Source organism: Papaver somniferum, unplaced genomic scaffold (genome assembly GCF_003573695.1).
Source record: "Papaver somniferum cultivar HN1 unplaced genomic scaffold, ASM357369v1 unplaced-scaffold_115, whole genome shotgun sequence".
NCBI lineage: Eukaryota > Viridiplantae > Streptophyta > Magnoliopsida > Ranunculales > Papaveraceae > Papaver > Papaver somniferum.
The window spans coordinates 3,502,754-3,527,735 of record NW_020620492.1 but is presented as its reverse complement, the minus strand read 5'-3'; the positions used below and the strand labels follow the sequence as shown (position 1 = coordinate 3,527,735).

The 24,982-nt window shown below is 40.1% G+C and overlaps 2 protein-coding genes and 1 pseudogene across 2 annotated transcripts; 2 read left to right on the top strand and 1 right to left on the bottom strand.

Moving 5' to 3' along the window:
- Positions 1–518: 518 nt before the first annotated feature.
- On the top strand, positions 519–2,039 carry LOC113328992 (rust resistance kinase Lr10-like). Its single transcript, XM_026575973.1, has 2 exons — positions 519–755; positions 876–2,039. The coding sequence occupies exons 1-2, from the start codon at positions 560–562 to the stop codon at positions 2,030–2,032; spliced, it is 1,353 nt and encodes a 450-aa protein (XP_026431758.1). The 5' UTR covers positions 519–559; the 3' UTR covers positions 2,033–2,039.
- Positions 2,040–6,370: 4,331 nt separating this feature from the next.
- LOC113329180 lies at positions 6,371–6,715 on the bottom strand. The gene has a single exon (XM_026576146.1). The coding sequence runs from the start codon at positions 6,713–6,715 to the stop codon at positions 6,371–6,373; it is 345 nt and encodes a 114-aa protein (XP_026431931.1).
- Positions 6,716–21,338: 14,623 nt separating this feature from the next.
- Positions 21,339–24,028, top strand: LOC113329179 (annotated as a pseudogene).
- Positions 24,029–24,982: the final 954 nt, after the last annotated feature.

Here is a 24,982-nt window from a genome sequence, read left to right as displayed (position 1 = left end):
CTCTTAAGTTTTTGAAATGGCAAGTACAAGAGAGAATGGCTTGGTATTCTCAATTATGCGTTTCATCATCATCCTTCATTACATAATAAGAAATGGTACTACTGTAACCGCAAGCAACGTCTGTCAAAGTTTGTCGTGTGGAAACTTACAAATCCGATTTCCATTTCGAATAAAGGATCAACAACCAAAACACTGCGGATATCCTGGGCTCGAATTATCCTGCACAAACAACAATGAAACAGTAGTTGATCTGCCATATTCAGGGAGATTCCTTGTTAAATACATCAATTATACATACCAGAGTATGAAAATATACGATCAAGATAGTTGCTTCCCGAAAAGACTCGTAGATTTCAACCTTTCCGATACTCCTTTTAGAACACAACTATATGGGAATTATACCTTCTTAAACTGTTCGAAGGGGTCAGATGATAGGGAATCATTCCAGGATTATGATTCTATAAGTTGTCTAAGTAGTCCTAATTCGACATACCAAGTTTATTCTGTCGGTTCAAATGTTTCTCTTGCGGTAGGCAGTTTACCGGGCAATTGTGAATCAATGGCAGATTCAATTAAATCGCCAATACCGTTATACTTGACCTGGAATGCTTTGGAAAGTATTTCCTTGAACTGGGACAAGCCCGAATGCGGTAGCTGTGAACGTGATCGAGGTAGATGCGGGTACAAAAATGACAGCAACTCTGGCCTTTCTGTTAGATGTTTCAGAATTTTACCACCTTACCGGAAACCCAAAGGTATTGAATTTTCTCTTGGTTTTATTACAACACTCTTCCTGGATAAGAATTTAACAGAAGAGAAATTGTTTTTGCACATTTGCGTTAATTGAGTTGTATATTCGGACATCATTTTTGCAGGAAATAAGTTACCTATAAGCCTGAGTGCATCAGGATCATTTGTTTTCGTATTATTCGTGCTGATCATATTTGTCAAAGTACGAAACAGAACGAGTAAGGATGAAAAAGAAAATCAATTGATGATCGAACGGTTCTTGGAAAACTACAGTGCTCTCAAACCGACACGATATAGTCATGCAGAAATAAAGAAGATTACAAACAAATTTAAGACCAAACTGGGACAAGGAGGATATGGGAGCGTTTTCGAAGGAAAACTATCAAATAACACCCAAGTAGCAGTCAAGATTCTTGATAATTCAGATGGAGGCAATAATGGAGAAGAATTCGTCAATGAAGTTGCCACTATAGGTAGAATTCATCATCTTAATGTTGTGCGCCTTTTGGGATTCTGCGTTCAAGGATCAATGAGAGCACTAATTTATGAATTTATGCCGAATAGTTCACTGGATAAGTTAATATTCTCAGCTGGGAGAGAAGACCAGAAATTAGTTGGTTGGCAAAAGCTCCAAAAAATTGCTATCGGTATAGCTCGTGGGATAGAGTATCTTCACCAAGGTTGTGACCAGCGTATTCTCCATTTCGATATCAAACCTCAAAATATTTTGTTAGACCAAAACTTTACTCCAAAGATCTCTGACTTCGGACTAGCAAAGCTATGTTCTAAAGGAGAAGATAGCGGTATTTCTGTATCTATGGCTGCCACTAGAGGAACTCTGGGTTACATTGCACCAGAAGTTGTCTCTAGAAACTTTGGGACTATATCGTACAAATCAGATGTGTATAGTTTCGGAATGTTGTTACTTGAAATGGCAAGAGGTAAGAAGAATACTGAAACCAAAATTGAAACAGATGGTAATGAAGAATACTTCCCAGAGTGGATATACAATTGTTTGATTCGTGGGGAAGATATGGGAATTCAAGTTGAAGTAGACGATGTAGATATAGTGAAGAAATTGGTAACAGTGGCACTTTGGTGTATCCAATGGAACCCTGTCGATCGCCCTTCCATGAATGCTGTCCTTCATATGTTAGAAGGAAATACTGAAAACTTGGTCATGCCGCCTAACCCGTTTGCCTCCACATCTTCTCTTCCCAGTTCTACAAGTGTTCTCAATCATCAAAGAGAGACAGAATTGACAGTTATCTTAGAAGATTAATTACAAGCATGAATAGTGAAGAAAATGTAATAACTGATATTATTTCAAGCAATGTAATTAACTCCAAAAAAATAAAATAAAAATAGTTTAAATACAAGTAGCTAAAGATTATACAAATAGTAAGTAGTTAATTTACTGTCTTGGTTCAACCATTTGTCGGGGCAAAACACTATGGTGTGGAAAAATTTACTCAGTTTCAGAAAAGAAAAAAATTTAACTTTTTTTTCTGCTAAATTTCACTCCAGAGTAACTAAAAATATGCTGCCGTTTTAGCTTTTTACGAATTATCATCAGTTGATGATTCTATTTGAAAATCTTAGCTAATTGCAACAATATATTTAAAGAAGTTGGTATTCCTTTTACTGGCTTTACAATAGCTGGGGGGCTAAATAAGTTGAAACGAGATCAAATAATCCAATTTTAAGCATCTAGTTATAGTGTAGCACAGAACAGGATTGAAAATAATAATTAAGTTTCGTCAGAAACTTAATAGAAAATTGATTCAAGGATCAAGTGATTAGAAGAATGATAATCAAATTGATAATAATAATATTGATAATAAGATGTTTGCTAAACAAATCGACCTAGCCTTTATATAGGATTTGTAGAATCGACTAAAACAAACTAAAAAGAAATTCCACCTAAACTAGGAAAGTAAAGGACTTGCATAGCAAGTAAACTAAAACATACGGAAGGGATCAACAATGATTGTTGATACAGACGCATATGTCCTACATCAGTACCCCTTCTTGAAAGAAACACGCCCTCGAGTTAGCTAATAAGAAAGACTTCATTCTCTCCGGATAATGCTCTAGACTTCGAGTAGTCATCAAAGAATACGAGTTCTTTTCCACCACGAAAAATGTAGATATCACGTTTACCGACTTACCACGATCAATCACAAAACTTGTATTTCTAGAGATCATAAACCGAAGTATCCAAGAAATGTGTCTCAAAGCATGGTGCTTAAATTTTTCTCCACCGAACACAAAATTCACGTCATCAATGGCGGTGTAAAACAAGCCAACACCGTCCTCCATGAGTACAGCATATGTATCTCCCAAATTCAGAGCTACTTCTTTTAAAGCATAATCAATTGACTCGTTCCTTCTCTGTTTCAAAAATTCTTCCTTGACTTCAGTATCAACATTTTTGTTTCGAAATAATATCCAACAACCAAGTCTTTTGTTTTCAACATAACGTCTAGCATCAACTGTGAGATCTAGTAAAGTCGCAACTAAAGATGCAGCAGCGAGCGGCGAAAAGAATGTGATAATCATGTCTACCATGTTAAATTTTGGCTAGTAATTTCCTTTCTCCTCGTACTTGGTTTACCCCAAACATTTCTTTGTCCAGAAGACTGTCCAGTTTATCATCAGATCATGTTGATTTTTACCACGATCAAAAACAAAGTCCATTATTTTAACTCCTTGCTGTAGCGTACATTTGTGCATGGTGTACTGTCCATTCATCTTGCAAACGAAAATCCTTTTGTCTTTATTAGATAGCTCAATATATTTTCCTTTGTGTAATGACCTTTCTTGTGCACTCTTAAAGTCGACAACTGCTCCATCAGATAGTACTCTACCATAACTCCCTTGACCAAGCTGAATTGTGCTATGTCTTATCGCAATACGTGAAACTAAAGAAATAACTACTTCAAGTATATGTCCAGTCAATATACTGTTGCTCCAACTCATGAATGGTAATTCTGGTTCTACATCTTCAAAGTCATCAGGAAAGAAGGAACCGAAATCACTATTATTAATCGTGTAGTTTACTTGATTTAGTAGCATGTCCGTCTTGCTTAGCGACAACTGAATAATGAATTCTTTTGTCGTCTCAGAATGTTCCTCCGACCTTAATACTACTTTGCCTCTCTCGAAGTAATTACTAAAAGTACCCGGAAAACCAAAATCAAAAAGACTAACTTCTTTACATACTTGCTCCCGTTCCAAATTTATGTATTTCAAAGAATCCATATTAGAACGAAGTACTACCTTTCCAGTTATAGCTTCAGCCAAAACACTCTTGCTCAAACTGAAACTTGCAGGCACGGAGATGTCGCTCGAAGCTGTGGGCAGGAAGGTGTGGCTGGATGAAGTGGGCTGGAAGAGGCAGGCACGGAGATGGGCTGCATGGAGGTGGGCTGAGTCTGGGAGGTTGTTGGAGTGTCGAGGAGATGGGCTGTGAATTGGAAATGGGATGAGAAGAGATGGGCTGAGTAGAAGTGGGCAGAGGAGAAGTGGGTTGAGTAGAAGTGGGCAGAGTAGAGATGGGCTGAGTAGAAGTGGGCAGAGTAGAAGTGGGTTGAGTAGAAATGGGCAGAGTAGAAGTGCGTTGAGTAGAAATGGGCTGAGAGGGATAAGAGCCTGCGGTGTGGAGGAGTGTACAAGGGCGAGTGAGATGGGCCTTGTACAGGCTCAACAGGATTTGAAGGCACAGGTGATGGATAGGTGGAGGAATCTAGAAATGAATAGAGAGGATGGATTTGTGGGTTGTGAGTAGGGGAAGAGCCTGGACAAGAGGAAATAGAAAAGGGGAATACGTTTTCATGAAACGTGACATGTCTTGAAATAATGATTTTGTTTGTGGAAATGTCAAGACAACGATAACCACGATGATTGGGTGGAAAACCAAGAAAAACACACCTAGTGGAGCGAGGAGCAAGTTTGTGTGGTGTGGTAGAGGAGAGATTAGGGTAGCAAAGACAACCAAAAATGTGAAGATGAGTATATGTGGGTTGGCGTCTATATAAGATGGACATTGGTGATTTGAAATTGAGAAGTCTAGTAGGAAGAATGTTGTGGAGGTAGACAGCCATAAGAAGAGAATAAACCCAATATTTGGGAGGAACGGAGGCATGAGACATTAGAGTACGAGTGATATCATTGATTCGGCGAATCATGCGTTCATCCTTACCATTTTGAGATGATGTGTGAGGACACGAGAAGCGAAAAACTAGGCCATTTTTACTAGCAAAGTTGTGAAAAGTGGAATTGTCAAATTCGCGACCCATGTCGCATTGGAATGATTTAATTTGGCGTTCGAATTGAGTTTGAACAAAAGATTGGAATTCCAAAAATTTGGTGAAGACTTGGGATTTTAATTTTAGTGGAAAAACCCATAAATAATTGGTGAAATCATCCAAAAATAGAAGATAATAATGAAATCCCGTATCTATATTCAACGGAGACGTCCATAAATCACTATAAATTATATCAAAAGGAGCAATACTGGTAGAATGAGAGTCATAAAAGGGAAGGCGAACATGTTTGCTAATTTGACAAGAATGACAAAGATTGGGGGAATTATCCTTATTACATTGAATAAAAGATTTTGTGCGTAAAGCATCTAGGACAGCTTTGCCAGGGTGGCCGAGGCGACTATGCCAAACGGTAGGTGAACACACGGCAAGAGAATATTGCTGAGGTGGTGGCGAAAAAAAGGATTGCACGACAGAGGTGGTGATGGGATATAGCTCCCCAGAACTATCGCACCGGAGAATAGTCTTCCTCGAACTCAAGTCCTTCACAGAAAAACCATAAGGATCAAATTCAACAGACACATGATTATCAGTGGTAAATTTTCGAACAGAGATTAAGTTTATTATGATGGAAGGAACGACAAGGGTGTCGTTGAGGTGAAGGGTGTGAGTTGGAAGATTTATGTACTTAGAGCCACTAGCAGTTACCAGAATGCTATTGCCATTTCCCACCAAGATAGAACGAACATTACTAGAATGAAAAACTTTTTGTAATGTACCTGGATCCGAGGTGATGTGTGAGGTTGCTCCGGTGTCCATATAGAAATCATCATCGGGTGTCCGAATGCTCATAGAGCTGTAGGCTTCAGCGATATCTGACGGTTGTAGATAGTCTGTGGTCGGAGCAATGTAGGCTTGCGGTGATCGGCCGGATGTTGGATGGCGGCCACGACCCCGTCCTCTTCCACGGGTATGGCGGCCTCGTCCGTGGGTGGAAGGTGGAGCAGCATTACAGGGAGAAGCCCAGTAGGGAGTAGCCGGATATGGGCCAGGTGCAACAGCGTTCCAGGGAGAAGCCCAGTGTGGGTAAGGGTGAAATGGGATTGCTGGGTTGGGAAGTAGTGGGCTTCTGTTCGATCCAGTAGTGGGCTGCTGGTGAGAATGCATTGGGCCTGTTGGGTTGGGAAGCAACGGCGTTGTGCGATCCAGGGAGTGAGGTGACTGTTCTGTAGAGAAGAACGGAATTTGTTGATGACGCTGTGCAGCAACAAGAAGGTGATGGGAGGCGTGCGGTGTCCGGCAGCAAGGGCAGCGTGAGTATTTGATGTGGATTGATGTTCACGGCGAATCTCTTAAGTGCGTAGTTGAGATCGAGCAGTGTCAAAAGATGGCATCGATTGTTCAATGAAAGAGGCAACAGTATTATATTCCTCCGGAAGTCCATTGACAAGTTGGATAACCAGTCGTTTTTCATCCATTGGAAACTCGAGGTCACTCAATCGATCGGAGAGTGCCTGTAGCTTATCACAATAATCATCAACGTTGTTACAGTCAATAAATTTTAGAATTACGAACTTACTTTCAAGGCTGGAAGCGCGGTTTCCTTTGTTGTCTTGGAAGAGACGTTTGAGATGATTCCATAAATCCTTCGCAGTTTTCCCAGTTTTGAGAACAGTCAGCATCAGATCTTTGGTCATGGTGGAGAACATCCATTGACGACATAGGGAGTCAAGTTGTAGTATGGTGGCAGTGTCAAGATCTGGTGTGGGAGAAGAATTATCAATAAGAAAAAGGAGGTTGTGCGCTTGAAGATGAAGTTGAAATAGGAAAACCCATGAAGACTATTCGTCTTGTTTGATATCTAGTGTAACAGGGATCAAAACTTTGATGTTGGAAACGGCGAAAGCCGGATGTATGGTTTTTTTATTACTTGGCATGGATTGATTATTTGCCATTGATGATTATTGGTGTTTTTGGTGTTTTTAGAGGAAGAAGAAGGAGGACCGATTTTGGCCTCGTGATACCATGTCGGATGTAAATGAATCCTTTCATTATTCTTATTCCATAAACTCATATAAATAGTATTACAGGAAATCTGAGAGACTTAATTGCATATCGTATATTCTCTCAGATAAATAAGGTAACAGAATTATATTGTCTATTACACCCCCTTAGTCGTAACGGGAGAAGAGCACACATTAAGACTAGAACGAAAACGAACAAACAATACCCGTGGAAGGCCCTTTGTGAAGATGTCTGCGTATTGACTGTCAGAAGGAACGTGCAAAACATGAATCTCACCGATACGTACACGCTCTCGTACAAAATGAATATCAATCTCCTCATGTTTAGTGCGTTGGTGCTGGACAGGATCCCCTGACATGTAAATTGCATTAATGTTATCGCAGTAGACAACTGTGGCACGGCATAGAGGGATGTGAAGCTCGAGAAGTAAATTGCGTAACCAAGTGGTCTCAGCAACGGCATTGGCAACTCCTCAGTATTCGGCTTCCGCACTGGAACGAGATACAGTAGATTGTCGTTTGGATGACCAAGAAATCAGGTTGTCTCCAAGAAAGATGCAGTAGCCAGATGTCGACCGACGAGAATCCAGGCAACCCGCCCAGTCAGCATCAGAGTATGCAGTCAAGCCCGTGATAGGGGAAGCGGAGAGAAATAACCCGTGATAAAGAATGCCTTGAAGATACCTGAGAATGCGCTTAATAGCTTGCATGTGTTCCTCCCTGGGATCATGCATAAATAAAAAAACCTGCTGCACGGTATATGAAATATCAGGGCGGGTGAAGGTCAGGTATTGAAGAGCCCCGGCCAGACTTCTGTATAAAGTCAGATCCTCGAGTGGAGGGCCAGATGTAGTACTGAGCTTCGGTTGTGTATCAAGAGGAGTAGTGACTTGGTTGCAGTTCGTCATCGATGCACGAGCAATAATATCTTGTGCATATGAGGACTGTGATAGAAATAATCCTGAATCTGAGCGAGTCACAGTAATACCCAGAAATTGATGTAACGCGCCAAGATCAGTCATAGCAAATTCACGTTTCATCAACCCAATGAAACGGTCTATAAGTGCATCAGTAGAAGCGGTTAAGACAATATCATCCACATATAGTAATAAGTATGCAGTATCCGAACCAGAGTGATAGACAAAAAGTGACGGATCACAAACACTTCCACGAAAACCGCAACCAATAATAAATTGTGCAAACCGCTGAAACCATGCTCGAGGGGCATGTTTAAGGCCATAAAGAGACCTACGGAGGCGACAAACATAATCAGGATGAGCGGAATCAACAAAACCTGGTGGTTGATGCATATATACTGTTTCAGCCAGGTCACCGTGAAGAAAGGAATTTTTGACGTCTAGTTGACGAATGCCCCAAGAACGAGATGTTGCGATGCTGAGCACAGTACGTATAGTCGCTGGTTTAACAACTGGACTAAACGTCTCAAAGCAATCAACTCCAACTTGTTGAGATTTGCCATTGGCCACTAGTCGAGCCTTGTAACGTTGCAAGGTGCCGTCAGCGTGAAACTTGTGACGAAAAAGCCACATTGACCGAATGATATGAGCGTTACTAGGGCGAGGAACCAGTTCCCAAGTGTTGGTCATAATCATAGCATTATATTCGTTCTTCATGGCAGCATTCCAGTTTGGGTCCCTAAGAGCATAAAGATGAGAACGTGGAAGAGGGGAAATGGGAATTGTGGATTGGACATGAAGATTGAGTTTTTGGATGGGGCGGAAGATGCCCCGGGAGTCCCTGGTGGTTGGGCGAGATGTCGCTCGAAGCTGTGGGAAGGAAGGTGTGGCTGGATGAAGTGGGCTGGAAGAGGTAGGCACTGAGAGGGGATGCATGAAGGTGGGATGAGTCTGGGAGGTTGTTGGAGTGTCGAGGGAGATGGGATGTGAATTGGAAATGGGATGAGAAGAGATGGGCTGAGTAGAAGTGGGCAGAGGAGAAGTGGGTTGAGTAGAAATGGGCTGAGTAAAAGTGGGAAGAGTAGAAGTGGGTTGAGTAGAAATGGGCTGAGTAGAAGTGGGCAGAGTAGAAGTGGGTTGAGTAGAAATGGGCTGAGAGGGATAAGTTAGCCTGCGGTGTGGAGGAGTGTACAAGGGAGAGTGAGATGGGCCTTGTTCAGGAGGTGGAGCGGAAGTGAGCGTGGGTACATGCTCAACAGGATTTGAAGGCACAGGTGATGGATAGGTGGAGGAATCTAGAAATGAATAGAGAGGATGGATTTGTGGGTTGTGAGTAGGGGAAGAGCCTGGACAAGAAGAAATAGAAAAGGGGAATATGTTTTCATCAAACGTGACATGTCTTGAAATAATGATTTTGTTTGTGGAAATGTCAAGACAACGATAACCACGATGATTGGGTGGAAAACAAAGAAAAACACACCTAGTTGAGCGAGGAGCAAGTTTGTGTGGTGTGGTAGAAGAGAGATTAGGGTAGCAAAGACAACCAAAAATGTGAAGATGAGTATATGTGGGTTGGCGTCTATATAAGATGGACATTGGTGATTTAAAATTGAGAAGTCTAGTAGGAAGAATGTTGTGGAGGTAGACAGCCATAAGAAGAGAATAAACCCAATATTTGGGAGGAACGGAGGCATGAGACATTAGAGTACGAGTGATATCATTGATCCGGCGAATCATGCGTTCAGCCTTACCATTTTGAGATGATGTGTGAGGACACGAGAAGCGAAAAACTAGGCCGTTTTTACTAGCAAAGTTGTGAAAAGTGGAATTGTCAAATTCGCGCCCCATGTCGCATTGTAATGATTTAATTTGGCGTTTGAATTGAGTTTGAACAAAAGATTGGAATTCCAAAAATTTGGTGAAGACTTGGGATTTTAATTTTAGTGGAAAAACCCATAAATAATTGGTGAAATCATCCAAAAATAGAAGATAATAACGAAATCACGTATCTATATTCAACGGAGACGTCCATAAATCACTATGAATTATATCAAAAGGAGAAATACTGGTAGAATGAGAGTCATAAAAGGGAAGGTGAACATGTTTGCTAATTTGACAAGAATGACAAAGATTGGGGGAATTATCCTTATTACATTGAATAAAAGATTTTGTGCGTAAAGCATCTAGGACAGCTTTGCCAGGGTGGCCGAGGCGACTATGCCAAACGGTAGGTGAACACACGGCAAGAGAATATTGGTGAGGTGGTGGCGAAAAAAAGGATTGCACGGCGGAGGTGGTGATGGGATATAACTCCCCAGAACTATCGCATCGGAGAATAGTCTTCCTCGAACTCAAGTCCTTCACAGAAAAACCATAAGGATCAAATTCAACAGACACATGATTATCAGTGGTAAATTTTCGAACAGAGATTAAGTTTTTTATGATGGAAGGAACGACAAGGGTGTCGTTGAGGTGAAGGGTGTGAGTTGGAAGATTTATGTACTTAGAGCCACTAGCAGTTACCGGAATGCTATTGCCATTTCCCACCAAGATAGAACGAACATTACTAGAATAAAAAACTTTTTGTAATGTACCTGGATCCGAGGTGATGTGTGAGGTTTCTCCGGTGTCCATATAAAAATCGTCATCGGGTGTCCGAATGCTCATAGAGCTATAGGCTTCGGCGATATCTGACGGTTGTAGATAGTCTGTGGTCGGAGCCATGTAGGCTTGCGGTGATCGGCCGGATGTTGGATGGCGGCCACGACCCCGTCCTCTTCCACGGGTATGGCGGCCTCGTCCGTGGGTGGAAGGTGGAGCAGCATTCCAGGGAGAAGCCCAGTAGGGAGTAGCCGGATATGGGCCAGGTGCAGCAGCGTTCCAGGGAGAAGCCCAGTGTGGGTAAGGGTGAAATGGGCTTGCTGGGTTGGGAAGTAGTGGGCTTCTGTTCGATCCAGTAGTGGGCTGCTGGTGAGAATGCAGTGGGCCTGTTGGGTTGGGAAGCAACGGCGCTGTGCGATCCAGGGAGTGAGGTGATTGTTCTGTAGAGAAGAACGGACTTTGTTGATGACGCTGTGCAGCAACAAGAAGGTGATGGGAGGCGTGCGGTGTTCCGGCAGCAAGGGCAGCGTGAGTATTTGATGTGGATTGATGTTCACGGCGAATCTCTTAAGTGCGTAGTTGAGATCGAGCAGTGTCAAAAGATGGCATCGATTGTTGAATGAAAGAGGCAACAGTATTATATTCCTCCGGAAGTCCATTGACAAGTTGGATAACCAGTCGTTTTTCATCCATTGGAAACTCGAGGTCACTCAATCAATTGGAGAGTGCCTGTAGCTTATCACAATAATCATCAACGTTGTTACAGTCAATAAATTTTAGATTTACGAACTTACTTTCAAGGCTGACAGCGCGGTTTCCTTTGTTTTCTTGGAAGAGACGTTTGAGATGATTCCATAAATCCTTCGCAGTTTTCCCAGTTTTGAGAACAGTCAGCATCTGATCTTTGGTCATGGTGGAGAACATCCATTGACGACATAGGGCGTCAAGTTGTAGTATGGTGGCGGTGTCAAGATTTGGTGTGGGAGAAGAATTATCAATAAGAAAAAGGAGGTTGTGCGCTTGAAGATGAAGTTGAAATAGCAAAACCCATGAAGAGTATTCGTCTTGTTTGATATCTAGTGTAACAGGGATCAAAACTTTGACGTTGGAAACGGCGAAAGACGGATGTATGGTTTTTTTATTACTTGGCATGGATTGATTATTTGCCATTGATGATTATTGGTGTTTTTGGTGTTTTTAGAGGAAGAAGAAGGAGGACCGATTTTGGCCTCGTGATACCATGTCGGATGTAAATGAATCCTTTGATTATTCTTATTCCATAAACTCATATAAATAGTATTACAGGAAATCTGGGAGACTTCGTTGCATATCGTATATTCTCCCAGATAAATAAGGTAACAGAATTTTATTATCTATTAGACATGTATAATACTACATCCTTTGGACTTTGTAAAACATGAATAACCATCTTGTTAGAACAGCAACGAAGAATTAACATTCCAGCAAAAGTTTGATTTGCATTAAAAAGAGCAGTTAATGCATCTTTTATGGACACGCTTCTTTTGCCTCTTTCGTAGTAATTACCTCCTATGAACACACTTCTTTGAGCAACACAGTGATCACAAATATCTTCAACAGCAGATAATATCACATGATCATAGTAACGAAAAGTATTAACAATCACCAACTTCATTGGCATCAAGATGTCAAATTTTTTAGCTCTGTGTCGCATTCATGCTGGCACCCTGTAATGATTATTAACTCTTCCCTATATATTGGACAAATTGAAACTCCACAGCTACCAGCAGACTTAAGCTTTCGACCTTCATGAAATTTCTTTTGAGACTTTCCAGAGGGTTTCAAGTGGGAAGTATTAATAAGTATCTCTTCACCCTTATCGAACACGATAAAAGGAAATCCCCCTCCAGGCTCCCATGTAGCTTGCTGAAAACAAGAATGTATGTTGTTCCATGTCTCGATCTCATCAAAGTTCTCAATCAAAGCAAGATAATTTCCACAAATATCTCTGTTATTTCCTGCCCAAAGTGTAGAAGAGAGTACTGAATGTATGTGCATCACCAGGTACCATATTCTAATCACGAAGAAGAGTAGGATTTTCACAGCGTGCACTAGGATTGACGAAGAGAGATCGAAGAACTTGAAAAATAGTGGAAAGTATGCCTTCACGAAATCAGCAGTTCGAATAGTCACACTTCGTTGATTGACACAATGATTCTTCACAATACATAGATTTGTGGTAACAGGAAGCAAATCTATAAGATCATCGTTACGAACCGGCACAAAAATCGTATTTAATCGTTGACCATTTTTCCAAATCATCTTATTTCTTGCTAATGTTGTATAACCCAAAGAGTAATTATCTTCTCTAATACGGTACAAGGAGTTCTCATGTGCTAAAGAAGGAATACGAAGCTTTTGAAAAATTGAGAGACTATTATCAAATGCAACAAAAAAGCAATTTTCTAAAGCTTCGTATGACGCGGATCATACCTGCACCCTGGATTTATTATATCCTTTCCATATATAGTCCGATGTGTAGCTGAGAGTACTAATTCAGCGGAATTTGAAGAAGTTATTAACGTTCTCATTCCTTTTCCGTAAAGGATTTATGAACTGTACAAAAGAAATCATTGACATTGTAACTATCATACTCCAAGGTACAGTTGTAGAGCGTAGTTAGATTTCTCATCCCAAAAATAGGACGTACACCAGAAACAATGCAACAGTTGATAGAGCATTCATGATAATGGAGACGAAGAAGTGATGCAGTCATCCGTAGTTCAAATGGCACACTTTTCTCTACCCATGCATAGACAATCCATTCAGCATCAGGGAAAATATTTTGGAATATATACATGCCAGTTCTCGGATATATGTACATTCCAGTAGTATATGAACCAAATAATGAGAAAGCCTTGATGTCACCGTTAAAATAATAAGTATTACTCACGGTGTCATTCGTATGTCTTCTCACAGTAACAGCGCTGGCCAATGCACTTCTGTTCAAACTAAAACTTGGTGGGTACATATCTAAATAGCCATCATTAGATGAAATAAAAGTGACAACATCAGGTCGAACTATTTCAGTCATCATCTCATCAAGTAAATACACAGAGGGATCCACCATACTATATTGACCATTAGCACCAATGAAAACAGAATAACCAGTATTATTGTTAGCTATTTCTGCCGTGCCCACTTCAAAATCATCTCAGTCTCCACCACTGTCTCTTACCGTCTGCTCTCATGATGTCTGGTACAGCCGTCTTGGTCATTCTGGACAAGCTATTTTAAATAATTTACGTTCCCACTCTTTAATTCAATGTAATAAATAACAGTCTACCAAACTTTGTCATTCTTGTCAAGTTAGTAAACATGTTCGTCTTCCTTTCTCTGACTCAAATTCTTTCACTTCTGCTCCATTTGATATAATACATAGTGATTTATGGACTTGTCCTATACATATTGATACTGGTTTTCGCTATTATCTTATTTTGTTGGATGACTATACTAATTATCTATGGGTGTATCCCTTGAAGCTCAAATCTCAGGTCCACTCCAAATTCTTGGAGTTTCGGTCCTTTGTCAACACTCAATTTGAGCGAGATATCAAATGTTTTCAATCCGATATGGGACGTGAATTTGATAACTCTTCTTTTCATGATTTTTCTAAGAACTCTGGTTTAGTCTTTCGTTCCTCCTGTCCTCACACCTCATCTCAAAATGGGAAAGCGGAGCGTATGATTCGTCGTGTTAACGACATCACCCGCACTCTCATGTCCCATGCCTCTATCCCATACAAATATTGGGCCGATTCACTCCATATGGCCGTATATCTCCATAACATCCTCCCTTCCGCCGTGCTTCACTTCGCCTCACCGGTGTCAATTCTCTATCAACGCCAACCGACGTATGATCACCTACGTACGTTTGGTTGCCTTTGTTATCCTAATTTGTCCGCCACCACTCCTCACAAGCTTTCCCCTCGGTCCTCTAGATGTGTTTTCCTTGGTTTCTGTCCTCATCATCGTGGCTATCGTTGCCTTGACCTAGCCACTAACAAAATTATCTTGTCTCGCCATGTAACGTTTGATGAAAACGTTTTTCCCTTCCGCACTTCTTCCGACCATCGCTCTCACAACCTCGAACCATCTACCCAATCCATTTCTCCTCATTTTCCACTCCCACTGGCTTACCCATCTCCTCCTTCTACCCAACCGTCGTCTCACCACCTCTACACTCCACCTCACCGCCGTCCACGGCGACCTTCTTGCGCTGTCCCATCTCCACCCATCTCATGTTCTCCCTCTACCTGTCCGGCTCTCCCACACACAGACACATTACCCAGCAACTCTGATTCCCCTGCTCAGCCCAGCGTTTCCCCCTCTTCTGCCAGGCCCATTTCTTCTCCCTCTCTTACCCAGCCCAACTCACCTAACTCTGCGTCTCAGCCCAGCTCTTCTCACTCTGTTGTTCCGCCGTCTTCACCCGCTCCGGCCCAACAAGCCCAACAACTCATCCCATCCCTTAACTCCCCCTCAAACCCAGCAGTACCTTCCCTGTCCGACAGCAACTCCCCCCTCCCTCCCCCCCGAGCAACACTCCTGCTGCTCCCTCTCGCCCTGCCACTCGGGCCTCTCATGGGATTTTCCGTCCCTCCAACAAGCTCAATCTCCACGTTCAAACCCGAAACCACATCTCCACCCTCCCCAAATCTCACCTATATGATCTTAGGGACCCAAACTGGAAGAAAGCCATGATAGATAAATATATTGCAATGTTGAAAACTCACACTTGGGATCTAGTGCCGAGACCTCTTGGTGCTCATATCATTCGCTCCATGTGGCTATTCCGTCACAAGTTTCATGCAGATGACACTTTGGAACGTCACAAATCCCGCCTTGTCGCTAACGGTAAATCACAACAAGTTGGTGTTGATTGCTTTGAGACGTTTAGTCCGGTTGTTAAGCCCGCAACTATCCGCACAGTTCTCACCATTGCTACCTCCAAGCTTAGCGCTACCTCTGGACCAGCTCTTAAGGATCCTACTCTATACCGAAGTTTGGCTGGGGCTTTACAGTATCTTACTTTTACTCGACCGGACATATCTTACGCGGTTCAACAGGTATGTTTATTCATGCACGACCCTAGAGAACCTCACATGCAGGCGCTTCGGCGTATACTTCGGTACCTCCAGGGCACTATCGACCATGGGTTATTTTTATCTGTATCCACCATTTCTGGCATCCATGCATACTCTGATGCTGATTGGGCGGGCTGTCCTGATTCACGACGATCTACCTCTGGTTTCTGCATTTTTTTGGGTGACAACCTTGTTTCTTGGTCTTCCAAACGTCAGGCGACTGTCTCCCTCCGCCCAGTGCTGAAGCTGAATATCGGGGTGTGGCTAATGCCGTGGCCGAGACGACTTGGCTCCGGAATTTACTTCTTGAGCTACATATACCACTACAACGGGCTACTATCGTTTATTGTGACAATGTGAGTGCTGTCTACATGTCGGGTGATCCGGTTCAACATCAACGCACCAAACATGTGTAAATCGACATTCATTTTGTTCGTGAACGCGTCCGTATTGGGGACATTCGGGTGCTACACATTCCATCCGAAAATCAGTACGCTGATATTTTCACGAAGAGTCTTCCTAGACAATTATTTCTTCGTTTTCGTACTAGTCTTAGTGTTTGTTCCTCTCCCGCTAAGACTAAGGGGGTGTAATAGATTATATTCTACCATATTTAGCGGACCAAGGATATTCTCTTTAATAGAGATTATTAATAATAATATATATATGGTCCCTTCTCCCACAAGGAGGGCAAGGAAGTTTTCCATAACCCAATATACCTTATTAACTACTCCTCCCGTCGGATATGAAACTGTCCATCGTACATATCTTGTCGTCGGACATAGCACAAAATAATCTTTCTTGTAAGTAGCAAACACTGGACATGCCGTCATGCGGTTTCCAAATTTCTCTAAGAAATCTTTTGCCAACGAAACTCTTTCGGCTTTTGAGAATATTCGACCATGAGTTCTTCTGGAATAATTTTCCACCGTTATGTCTTCAAAGGATCGAAAACCACATCCATAGACGAACGAATAAAACAATGTAGTCGAAATATCTCCAGGACCTTTAGACTAAGACGAATCATCTTGAGTTGATAACGATACAACTTTATTGTTATGTGATTGCTCATCTTCGTCGACTAGATTTTCTTTTTGCATAGAAACATGATTTTCTTCGTTAACTGATCGTAGCCGAAACAGCTACAACATCCGTAGATGATAACAAAACCTCTTCAGTAAATAACGAAACTTGTTTATCCTGATTTTCCTCTGCAGAAGTAGCTTTTATTTCTTCCACGGGAACAACAACTTCCAACTCCTTTGTGTTAACTGATGTACTCGAAACAACTACGGAATCATTAGAAGACGATGAATTTTGTTGTACTTCATTAGCTAAAGCAAGCCTAAACTTTTCACGTTCAGCTTCAGCCAAAGCAAATTTTTCACGTTTTTTACGTACAGCTTCATCCAAAGAAAACTTTTCACGTTTTTTTTACGTTCAGCTTCATCCCTTTCACGTTTAGCTTCAACAGCCAGAAATTCTTCAAGCTCCTCCAGTATTTTCTTATTCTCTTCTATGGCAAGAGAATATGCTTTTATTTTTCTTTCACCATCTTCGTGAAGATAAAACTTAAAACGAAGTTTGAAAACTTCATGGGAATACTCGCGAATAATTGTTGATAGTTCTAGTTTAAGCTGCAAAATCTTTTGCATATGGACTACTTTCATGATCAAAAACGTAGAAGAACAATAAAAATAGGGTTTTTTTTTCTTAATTTATTATTTTCTTTTTTTATATGTGGAATAAGGTTTTGAATGTTTCTTTTTGGTGTAGGGTTGCGGAAGCGGTAAGGATCTGTTTCTAGATAAGAATCTAAAAACTCTATATCTGATACCAAATAGTATAGCACAGAACAAGATTAAAAGGGATATTTAAGTTTCGTCAGAAACTTAATAGAAAATTGATTCAAGGATCAAGATTCTAAGGTTAAAAGATGGATAATCAAATTGATAATAATAATATATTAATATTGATAATAAGATGTGTTCTAAACAAAGAAACCTAGCTTTTATATAAGCTTTGCACAATCGACTAAAACAAATTAAAAAGGAATTCCACCTAAACTAGAAAGATAAAAGACTTGCAAAACAAGTAAACTAAAACAATGATTGTTGATACAGAGGTAAGGGATTAACAATGATTGTTGATATAGACACCACACATGTCCTACATCAAGTTATTAGTGTAAGTTTATCATTACTTGGTGGTGCAGATGATCCGAAGGTGGTAGGTAAGCAGCATAGTGGATAAAGTGTGAAAATAGTGTGCCATAACATGGAATAAGAGGGGGACTCCACTGACTCACTTAAAAAACATATTTTAATCTATTCATGAAGATTTTTATTGCTTTTTTAAGTGATCCTAGACAAAGATACTTTAAGTCACACCCCACCCAGATTTATTTTGAGATTCCCAACTCTGATTATTTCTGCAAACAAACTCTGGAATTCAGTCTCATGTAAATTTGGTGTTCCAGGTTTTTCCGTCTGATATGGAAGAAGGTCTGTTATTCAAGGCAAAAGATCAAGAAGAAGAGGGAGGAAAGAAAAGCTTGACATGGGGTGCATTTTTGGAAGAGGCAAAGAAGGTGGGTTACATTGCCGGGCCTATGGTTGCTGTTACCTTGTCTTTTCAGCTCATTTCAGTCATATCTTTGATGATGGTGGGTCACCTCGGTGAAGTTGATTTGCATGATTTACATTGGTGCTGCATTTGCATTTAGTATATCATGCAAATCAACTCGAGTGCTCTTATCAAAAGAGGCATTTCAAAGAGTTGGAGAGTTTTTAAGCCTTGCAGTTCCTTCTGCCATAATGGTTTGGTAATTATACCCTTGATTGGTTAAAGGACAAAATATCCCAAAATCGATCCCCAGGTTTGAAAATGTCCCGGACGTTAGGCAAGAAATCAAAATGCCCCAAAATCGTATCAAAATGCCCAATTCTGTTATGTTTTCCGTTTCAGAGCGTTAAGTGGTCAAATGCGTAAGCATGTGGCCCGCACATGGAAATCGATTGACATTTATACCCTTCTGCCCACCAAGATGAAAATCTAGGGTCGTATTTTCGTCATTTACTGAGATTGCGACACGACTCGATTACAAAAATGGACGGCGAGAGATTTTAGGTTTTACATTTACCGCAAAAAAAAATTTAAATGACCACGGTGTCCTATTAGCTAGGATCGCGACACGTGGAACATCCTAGCTAATCAACGGCTAGATTTTTCGACCGTTGCGAGATTCCGACAGTTGTAATAACGGTCATTTTTTTTTGTCTCCCTTGACTTATAAATTGTGAAGATGATCCAACCAAAAATCAGTAAAAAATTTTTTTTTTTCATAATGGCTGCTACATCAAGCCAGGAATGTGAGATGTGCAACGAAAGAAATCATCAATCAATTGATTGTCATTGGATCTACACAAGGTGTAAATTAGTTCCTTGTAATGGTATTTGTAAACTTTTAAAGGTCAAAGATGGTGCTAATTCAGGGAAGAAATTTTTCTCTTGCTCTAATGCCATGTGTTCATACTTCGAATGGTTTGAGGATGCAATTAAATCCATTGCACCTCAGTACAATGGAGGTTGTAAAGCTTGTGTTGGTGATCACAAATTTTCTGATTGTCCTTGGTCACAGACTAGATGTATCAACCCCAAATGCAATTCAACAAAGGTGAGGATTTTAAACATAGCTCAAACATCATGGAATTATGGTATTGACTACCTAAAATGCCTAGAATGTGAAGATTTCCAATGGGTTTCTAATGCAATCATCATACATAAAGGAAATACCCCATTCTGAGCATCTATTCCTGTTGCTGAAAGCATCACACCACCAAACTTACCAGTTAGGTGATCTCCATCTAACCCAATAACCATTCTACAACCATGCATAAAACCTTTTATCTGTGCTTATACGCCAAAATGAGACTCTCAAATCTGTTATCTTTATCATCTTTGGACCAGCTGAAATGACCTATGCTCCTTGGGTTCAATGAGGTAGCAGTTATGACCAGTTGTGGTGTTTTTTTGTAACAAGTCTCAAATGTTCCATCCCTTTCTGCTAGCACCAATCTCTGTGTACACACACAAATAAAAAATTAGCAATTCAAATATACCAAAATTTATTAAATAAACAAACAAAAGGTAACAAAAACAAAGCATGAAAATGATACCCTTGCATGACGAGCAACCCATTTTGGTATTTCAGTTTGCAACTGAGGTCTAATGATTTTCTTAGCTATATCATCTGCCTTGTCCACTGGTGAAGCAACATCCATCGTCTTCAACAAATACTTAGCTACAAATTTTGCATTGCATTTTCTGCTGTAGTCTTCATTGGGATTCTTACAAGTGTGTTCTATGTTGCATTCTCTGACTGTGACTGTCATATCATCTTTCTCTGGTACCTTTCTTGCATTCACCATCCAAGCACAGTTTTGGGCATCCCTGTAAGCACAGTAAGAATAGTGTCTGATTTTATCTCCTTTCTTCACCTTAAAATCCCTATGTTTCAACACTGCATATTCTCTTAAATGATCCTTATAAGCTTGCATACTTCCAAAAGCCATACCAGTACTTATTTCACCAGGTATGACCTCAGGAGCATCTTCATTTATCATTTCTAGACGTTGTGGTTCATTTAAATGCTGACCAAAATCTTCTTCCCACTTAGTTTCTTCCTCTTGAGTGACTTCTTGGCTGGGAAGATCTTCATCTGAAGATGCATTCACTGGTGCACTCTGCTCTTCATAAAAGCCACTTACATTGAAATCTTCATTACAATCATCAGGGTCATTACCAACATCTATACCCCTAGCACACATAGAAACCCAATCTTCATAATTCATCTGTTGTTGTGTTTCTTCTTCACTATCATCTCCACTCTCATCCTCACTTTCATCTTCACCATCCTCTTCCTCATCATAGTCCTTAAAGAGAAAGTCAGGCCTGTCATCAGGATGACACTCATCTTGATGTACATTAGGCAAATTCACCTGGTCATCTTCATACCCCTGTACATGGTTGGCTGCAACAGATTCCTGTGTAGGAATACTTTGAGATTCATGATCATGGTTGTCTGCAACATATGCTTGTGTCAATTCCACTTGCTCTTCATGCTCAAAATCAAGTCTTGTTTGTCTCTTATCACTAACCCCACTAACAGTAGCAGTTTTATTAAGTCTTGGACTCCTCCTAACCTCAAGCTTTTTACTAACTGTTTTCTTCCTCACTGGACTGGTAAAATTAGTCACACCACTTACCCCACTAACACTGGCAACATCAGAAACATAACCCCATTCTCTAACTGTAGGAGTAGGAATGATTGGAGTGAACCACAGTCTTACCAAATCATCTTTATTTGGTTTACCTTTGTTCCAAAATGAAATAAACATTTCCTATGATTCACACTTATCACATGCATTCCCTTCTTCATCATTAAATAAAAACAGTTCAAGTGCAGAATTCATACCATGTGCATTCACCAGCTGTCTCTTTACCATATCCATAAAAGCATGTCCACTGGTACCAGCTGTACAACCAAGAAAATACAAGTCTTTAAACCTGCCACCTATATCTGTTAACCAGAAATTCCTATCCTCACTCCCCATTCTGAAACAGTTAACAATAATGAAACAAATCAATTAAAATGGCATATACATTACCTAATACAAATGGCAATGCTCTTGTATAAAATTTACAAGTCCATTACAAGGTGGAAATGCAGATGACAGTGTAACACATCAAATACAAGACTGGTTTTTTGTTTTTTTGGTTAAGCCTATTTTTTTTGGTTAAGCCCATTGTAAGTGAGAACTGCAATGCATACAGAATGCTGATAAGGCCATTGTATTTGAGCTTCAAATACTGATAAGCCCATTGTATTTGAGCTTCAAATAATAAGTAATACATAGGTAATGCTGATAAAACAATATATTTCACCTAACTTCAGTTTCAAATATGGATAAGCAGCAGGAACAAGGATATATAGATTCAAATATGGATAAGCATTTAATCAACATATAAACCATGCACTTCAAATATGGATTAGCATAACAATCAAGTTCATTTTTTAGTATAACAAATTGGCATGTCCACCTTGACTACAACAACATCACCCAACTATGCTAATGTCCATTTCCATTCTAGTTAACACAGTTCACAATCACCATACAATCAATCAATTTTACAGTTACAATAGCTCAAATAGCTCATGCTTTTACACCATCACAGTAATAATTTCCATTTTAGTTCAAATAGCTCATGCTTATACAGTAATAATATAGCTCTGCAATTTTAATTTTGTTCCCTAATAAAATTACAAATGGGGCTTTTACAGTAATCCCCAAATTCAATTATCCCCTAAAAATTGAAAACCCCCAAATTATAATCCCCTTCCCATCCCCAAATTCGCCAAACCCTAATTTTCCTCTACTACAGAAACCCTAAATCATAAAACCCCAAAAAAATTCGTAAATCGAAAAACCCATCCTACAGAACCCAAACCCTAAATCGTAAAACCAAATAAAATTGAAGGAAGTTACCCAATTCGTCTTCCTGTCTCTCAATCTCTCACCGTCTTCCTGTGTACATCGTCTTCCTGAAGCTCATCTTCTTTGTCTATCAATCTCTCTCTGAAACGTTGAAGAACAATGGTGAAAACCTTTGCTCGTAATCAAAATAAAAAACGAGATTTTGGGTTAACTTTTACCTGTTCTTCACCTGTCCACGAACACCTTGCCTTGCGTCCAATCCGTCTAATCGAGCAAGATCTTCTCTTCTTCTTCCACCCTCTCAATCTCTCATGGGTTCTCTCCTCACTCGCCTGTCTCTCCCAGCCTCTATCTCTATCTCTGGTCTGTGTGGTTTAGGTTCGACAGGAGGATGATAAGATCTGGTGCACACGTACGAACCACACGGGTGGAACAGGTGTCGATTAAGGTGCACGTGTCGGGACCTTGGATGCCCACGTGTCATCGATTTTGGGGCACACGTGTCATAGAGACTTACACGCTTCGTTGGGATAAAGGGCAAAAAAGACATTTCACCTAACAGTTGACTAGTCAAAGGAAATCAAAATGCCCCATTTTGACCAAAATAGAGAAAACTAACGGAATGTGGCATTTTGATTTCTTGCTTAACGTCCGAGGCATTTTCAAATCTAGAGGGTCAATTTTAGGGCATTTTGTCCTTTAACCCTTGATTCAATCTTCATATATGCGGTACAGTGGGTCTTCTCCTAGTTCTTCTAATTAATTAAACTTGCTGGTTGTAGTCTGCAGTGGTGGTCATTCGAAATTATGATTTTGTTATCCGGACTTCTACCTAATCCTCAACTTGAAACTTCAGTGCTCTCTATATGGTATGGTTACGCATGATATATTTTAAGGCCATATTTTAATATGCACAATGTCATTCAGTTTCAAGATATTTGCAAAATTAGGTATCCCGTTAGCTTTAATTTTTATCAAACGATCAATGCAATTGAAGTGCTCTATTATGTTTGTGAATGAACAGTCTCACTAGTATCTCACTACTTTACATGATACCATCTGGAATTGCTGCTGCTGTGAGGTTTGCTCTCTCTATACAAATACTTATGTATGTAGGATTTTGAATATAACTCAATAATCCCTTAATCTCTGTCTGTGTACATTGTGTATTTATAGAACTCGAGTATCAAATGAGTTAGGTGCTGGGAGACCGCAAGCAGCAGGTTTGGCAGTCTTCACCGTTATGATTATTGCGGGAACTGAGATCGTTGTAGTAAGTTCGACACTTTTTGTGCGTCGTCATATTGTGGGATATGCTTACAGCAATGCAAAAGAAGTGGTAGACAATGTGACAGCAATGGTTCCACTAATCTGTCTCTCAACCATTCTGGACGGCCTACAAAGTGTCCTCTCAGGTAATTTGCTGTCACCCTCTGTAAGAAATTTTCCAGTAAATCTCATTATACTACTAACTTGATCAGCACGCAAGTTTCCTTGCAGGTATTGCTAGAGGGACTGGATGGCAGCGTATAGGTGCGTATGTAAACCTAGGTTCACTGTGCATCGGTGGAATTCCAGTATCTATTTTGTCGGGTTTCTTTCTACATTGGAGAGGAAGAGGGCTTTGGCTTGGAATTATGTCTGGGGCCGCTATATAAACAGCTATACTTTGTGTCATAACAATCCAAACAAATTGGGGAAAACAGGTAACAATCTGTAGTATTGTTATTATTCCTCGTAATTTTCATGAAGTTCTAGTCATTCGCGATCAATTTAACGCTTTCCACTAATTAATGATTCTTTCATATGGCAGGCGGAGATAGCAAGGAAGAGGATATTTCAGTAGGATTTTCTTTTTTCTGAAAATTATTTAACTAGAAAATGGACTGAAATTTTTTTTGGATCGGTTGTTGATTGTCATTGCAATTCCAACGACGAGATGGGAGAAACATTTGTTTTGTAAACCAAGGAGGAGATTCATGTTATTAGTAGCTTTGTTATGTGCCAACTTTAATAGGGAAAAAGCTGAAAAGGCCATGTTCATCTAATCTCTCCTGCTTACAAGAATAACAGAAGAAAATGATTTCATTTTTGGTGTTGCTATGTCTCCGACCTTGCAGTTATTCTTGCTGTGAATGCTTTCGAGTAAGCCGTAGATTTAGATCTACATCATGTGACCTTAGACCTTAGTCAGTCATTGTATGTTGTAGATTTTTTTCCAGTCAGTCAGTCAACAATTATATATAAGTTTGTTACTGCAATCGACATTTTAATTAGGGCAGTTACTATGGCAATAGCTAAATAATTCTTCTTATTGAGACAGGTGAATGGCCAAACACGTTTTTCACATTCTTGAATTGCACAGGAAATGCATCTTATTTTCAAACAAGTACATGAGAAAACATTATTCTATCAGATATAATATTAATTTGTATATCACAGAATTCTATAATTACTCTAATTTTAAATATTTAAATCTATTTACCATATACCAATGATTAATGTCCCCCACTTACACGATATTATAACACTTTATATATCTTCCCCTGTGTTAAAATATAAAAAGAAATAATGAGCAGTTCAAAATGTACAGACGCGCGCATGAAGTTGACATGCCCGCATTTGTTTTCGGCGGCTCGGTGTTCTATCAAGCACGCGTCAGTTCTTCCCATTCACTCAACAAATTAACAATTTTGTTGATTTGTTTGCCCGTTTTTCATGTTTGTTAAGTCTATGGAGGAAATAAAATGTACAAATTTCAAGTTTGTTAAGTCCATAATAACTTCTCCTAATTATTTAA

Excerpts from the sequence above, each read along its gene's own strand:
- LOC113328992 (XM_026575973.1), top strand. The coding sequence starts at position 560 with ATGGCAGATTCAATTAAATCGCCAATACCGTTATACTTGACCTGGAAT. Across the intron at positions 756-875 it reads ACCTTACCGGAAACCCAAAG|GAAATAAGTTACCTATAAGC; the intron begins GTATTGAATTTT and ends TCATTTTTGCAG.
- LOC113329180 (XM_026576146.1), bottom strand. The coding sequence starts at position 6,715 with ATGACCAAAGATCTGATGCTGACTGTTCTCAAAACTGGGAAAACTGCG.